The sequence below is a fragment of the Lathyrus oleraceus genome, chromosome 4 (assembly GCF_024323335.1).
Source record: "Lathyrus oleraceus cultivar Zhongwan6 chromosome 4, CAAS_Psat_ZW6_1.0, whole genome shotgun sequence".
In the NCBI taxonomy this organism is placed as follows: Eukaryota; Viridiplantae; Streptophyta; class Magnoliopsida; order Fabales; family Fabaceae; genus Lathyrus; species Lathyrus oleraceus.
The window spans coordinates 161,563,809-161,568,627 of NC_066582.1; the positions used below are offsets into that span (position 1 = coordinate 161,563,809).

The 4,819-nt window shown below is 36.7% G+C and overlaps 1 protein-coding gene across 1 annotated transcript; it reads right to left on the reverse strand.

Moving 5' to 3' along the window:
* Positions 1–2,231: 2,231 nt before the first annotated feature.
* Positions 2,232–4,394, reverse strand: LOC127135304 (transcriptional corepressor LEUNIG). The gene is made up of 9 exons (XM_051062048.1): positions 4,268–4,394; positions 4,087–4,193; positions 3,743–4,000; positions 3,561–3,655; positions 3,329–3,478; positions 3,073–3,237; positions 2,881–2,997; positions 2,596–2,793; positions 2,232–2,516 (listed from the first exon to the last, which is right to left on the reverse strand). The coding sequence occupies exons 1-9, from the start codon at positions 4,339–4,341 to the stop codon at positions 2,370–2,372; spliced, it is 1,311 nt and encodes a 436-aa protein (XP_050918005.1). The 5' UTR covers positions 4,342–4,394; the 3' UTR covers positions 2,232–2,369.
* Positions 4,395–4,819: the final 425 nt, after the last annotated feature.

The following is a 4,819-nucleotide window of genomic DNA, read 5'->3' on the forward strand; positions in this document are numbered from 1 at the left end:
TACTTGTAAATATTTTTCTCGAACGTTTATCAGATTCAATTTGTACATTCGATTTCTCTCCATTTCGACACGAGCAATCAGATGTCCCAGCTTGTCCTTCAAATACAGTATCCGTTCTTTCATAAGTATCGAATAACCTTTTTCTGTAAGTTGTTCCAAACTCAAGATGTTGGTCTTAAGATTTGGTACATAATAAACATCTTGAATTGATCCAATCAACCCATCCTTCTGCAAGTAACGGATCATTCCCTTGCCTTCAACCTTCACTTTTGATGCATCTCCGAAAGACACATTTCCATCTTCAATCTTTCTCATTTCTTTAAACAAGTGTTTGTGACCACACATATGGTTAATTGCTCCTGAGTCAAGATACCAAACATTGTCATTTGAGTTGATCTCATTTTGAGCCATCAAGAGAAAACCTTCATTTGCTTCAGCTTCCAAAGTTAGATTGGTTGTTTCTTCTACCTTCTTTTCGATTCGACAATCTTTTGCAAGATGTCCCACTTTATCACAATTATAGAATTTGAATGAGTTACAATCCTTCGCATAATGACCATACTTGCCACACTTGTAGCATTCAAAGTTGGAATGGTTCGACCTACCACCTCTTTGACCACGTCATCTGCCACGCCAATTTTGCTGGCTCGACTGTCCTCTCTCGAAGTTGCTGCCTCTACCACTTCGACCACTGTCACGTCCTCCACGACCACGTCCTCTTCCTCGAAAATTTTGAGAAAAAAATGCCTTTTCGTCTTTGATTTGCTCCTTGGTTTGATTTGCGTCCTCTACTCCTTCTTCCTTCTTTTTCATCTTACGTTGTTCGTGTGCTTCGAGGGAACCAGCAAGCTCTTCGACTGAGAGCGTCGAAAGGTCCTTCGACTCTTCTATTGCACACACAATATTCTCAAATTTATCTGTTAAAGATCTCAAAATCTTTTCAACAACTCGTGCATCAGTTACTGTTTCGCCATTTCTGGTGAGTTGGTTCACCACCTTTTGTACACGCGTGATGTAGTCAGATACATTTTCTGACTCCTTCATTTGCATCCTCTCCAATTCGCCACGAAGAGTTTGGAGTCGAACTTGCTTTACTCGATCTGCTCCTTTGAACACTTTCTCTAGCGTGTCCCACGCTTCTTTCGACGTAGTCGAACCGGCAATCTTTTCGAAGCCTGATTCATCAACAGCCCTAAACAGCATGTATAGTGCCGTTTTATCCTTCGATCGCGTCTCTTTCAACGCCTTATTTTGAGCTGACGTATATCCCACAATATCTTTTGGTTCTTCAAACCCATCTTTGGTCACCTTCCACGCGTCTAGAGATCCGAGAAGAGCTTTCATTTGGATACTTCAGTTTTCATAATTTAACTTTGTTAGCCGTGGCAACGGCATTTGATTCATCATGTTTGCCATTAGCTCTGATGCCAATTTGACAGAAGAAAGCGAGTTTTTTTGTAACTTCTGTATTTCATTAGAGTACTTTCTTGGTCTTTATATAGACTTAGAAACTTCAGCTATTCTAGGAAACATAATAATGAGTAAATACTATTAATTTGACCACTGTCTCTTAACCTTCCAAATCTCTCAATTAACTTATTAATAAAACCCATTAACTATAACATTAAAGTTTATTCAACATATACACATGACGTTTGTAATGTGAATGAAAGAAAACACATATTGAATAGCCTTGAAGGCTTGATGTATTTATTAAAGTACGGAATGAATATAATAGGGAGAGGCGAGTAAAATATATAATTGGTTTATACACCACACCTCATACACTAATAAGAGAATCCAAATAGAAAATAACTTACTCAATAAGCTTCTAATAACTACACAAACTAAAACACAGTTTAGGAAATAAAATCAAAGAAGTATGTATAAAAGAATAATATCTAGCAATATTGAACTTACATATCTTCAATAGAACTTATAGGATTTATAAAATTAAGAGAATATTGAAAATAACAGTGAAGTAAGCTGGAATTAATTATAGTGAAAGAGCATGCAGTGTCATGCAAAAGAAGAATTGGAGAGAAACATTTTATGTTATTTATTTTGTGTGATCGACCAAGTATGTGTTGTGACTTGTGATTATTCACTAACTGACTACTATACTCTTCAAGTATATCATTTCACATCATTCCTTCCGCGACATAACACTATAAGCAAGCAACCAACTTTCTAACAAAAATGGTTCATCCATTCCTCAATTACACGTGAAAGTAAAAGTGTAATACAAAACTGCAGAGCTTGAAATCTGTTCAGTTTTGTGACTAACAACAAGACATACAAGTGGCATATACAGAAAGATTATATCTAACAGAAGAGAAGAGACAGTAACTAGAACTTCTAGAACTTGATCATTTCCAAATCTTCACCACACCATCATCGCTACCTGATGCAATGAATTGACTTTGCGCCTTGGCAGCTGCCAGTGCAGTAATTGAGAACTGAGTGTCACGCGTAGTACATTCGCTCATACTCTCAAGGTTCAACGATAACAAACACTGCAAAAAAATTGTCCATTTAGTTGTTACATAACAAGTAATCAACGACAAGAAAACTTTAACAAGCATGATAATTTACCTTATGGCCACCAATAACTAAGGCCTTATGGTATCGAGGATGAAATATGACAGACTGAAACTTCCTCTCTTTAGATGGATAGCTACCTATGCATTGTCCATCGCTCGCCGACCAGACACGTGCTTCATCTTCACTCACAGAGGCAATCATTTGGCCAGTGACATCCCAACACATGGACTTAATGTCTTTAACATGTCCCTAATACAGAATGATGAGATTCAGTGGCGGCTCATGGTGCAGTAATACAAGTGTCATGTCATGATACATTCTATATAGGAAGCTCACCTCAAGTTTCCTCACAAAAACCAAATTACGAGAATCAAGTATGGTGATAGCATTTCCATTAGCAACTGCCAAAAGTCTCCCATATAAAGGCTGAACTCTAACTATTCCTCCACCGTCCTGAAATTCATTTTATAAGTGTGAGTGTAATGTGACTAGTTTTGAATAATATACTAAAAGATGAGCGTCACTCACCTTAGAGCTGTACGACGTCACGCACGTATTGACATCCCATACTTTAATTTCAGTATCGTCGGATGAGCAAAGAGTTTTATAATCGAATGGGTGGAAGTCCAACGATCTTACAGCCCCTTTATGTCTAAGTACACTATGGTTCATATGGTGCAACACTGTCTGATGCTTTATATCATGAAACATGAAAGCATAATGAATTAATGAATCCTCAAGTTACACAATGAATGCACAGAAAAATGAAAAGAAAGAGACTCACAGTTGCTGCATTCCATAGTTTTACTGTTCTATCAGCCGAAGCGGTTGCAAACCGCTTACAATCTGGATGAAATCTAACATGTGTGATTGTACCTGTATGTGTGTCTTTTGCAGTAACAGCAATACGATTTTCCGTGTAGCAAATGAAAGGCTATATATATGAAAGGTAAATACAAGAATGAATAAAGAGAAAGATAGTAAAAAAAATGGATGGCATTGATTTATATATTGACCTTCCTCCCATGCGGGCCCTGCCCTCCACTTGCTACAATCCTTCCATCTGATGAAATATCGCAGGACAAAAGCTTCACACCACCGCTTGGAAAAGCTTGTGTTAGAAATGAATTGAATCATCAACGAGTAAATGAAGTATTAATTATATGAAGATGGATGTATGTAGAGAATAGAAATTTACTTAAATGGTGTTTAATAGAAATCATTGATGCAGTAGTAGTGTTGATTACAGGACCAATGTTTGGGGGCTGCACTATAACCTGATTCTGTGTGGAAGTGTTGCTTCGCTGCTGCACTATAACCTGATTCTGCGTGGAACCAGCATTACTGGGGGTGGGCTGCTGATTCTGAGGAGAAGTTTGTTCGTTTCTTTGCCTAGCTCTAGAGTTATACGTATCGTAGAATATATTCCAGAAGTCGGACAAGAATCCAGGTGGTTCTTGATTAAAATAAGAAAATAATGAATCAGTGACAAAGAAAAGAAGATGAACAAGTATAAAGAAAAAAAGATGGAGAAGCGTATACCATTAAGATCAGGCATTGGTATAGAAATTTGAGTATCATTTCGGAAAATCTCAGCAGTCTTTTCATATCCTTTCTCCATCAGGTAAGCATATACAAACCTTTGAAAACTTCAGCAAGAACAAGATTATTCAGCAAGAAGAAACATGGAAAGAAGAAGAAGATGAAACGTTGTAGTACTCACGTTTCTTCATTGGGATGTTTCGGTTCCATTGCAGGGTTAGACGAAGAACCTTCATTGGGAAGTTTGGGTTCCATTGCAGTGTGTTAACGAAATGAAATGGAAAGAACGATAATGAGGTAAAGTAGAATTAATAGTGATCATGCAAAAAGCAAAAACTAACTCGTATGGTTTTATAGATTAGTGTAACGGACTGACCCGGTCAGGCAGTTGAATCATGAACCGGGTATCTCAACGATCTCTTCCCGCCTTTTTCAAACGGTTTATGATGTGTGCGTGTAACTAACTTTTTTTTTTTAACTGCATATTCCAATAGACTATTATAAACTAAATAACTAACTTTTCTTAGAATCAAAATAATAAAAACGCCTTTTTTTTTCACGTCTCTAAGTAAAAAAGAAAATATCATATTTCACTTCATAATTGAAACATGCAAAACTGATAGTTATTTTAAAAATTTAATAGGTTATATATATTTCTCATGGCTTTATCGGTTGTACTGAAATTTGTACAATTTTAGTTTTTATTAATTTGTATAATGTGATTCGGTAGTCT

Coding starts and splice junctions, on each gene's coding strand:
- LOC127135304 (XM_051062048.1), bottom strand. CDS start 4,341: ATGGAACCCAAACTTCCCAATGAAGGTTCTTCGTCTAACCCTGCAATG. Junction 3,656..3,742: donor TTCTATTAAACACCATTTAA/GTAAATTTCTAT, acceptor TTCTAACACAAG/CTTTTCCAAGCGGTGGTGTG. Junction 2,998..3,072: donor TGACGTCGTACAGCTCTAAG/GTGAGTGACGCT, acceptor AATGAATTTCAG/GACGGTGGAGGAATAGTTAG.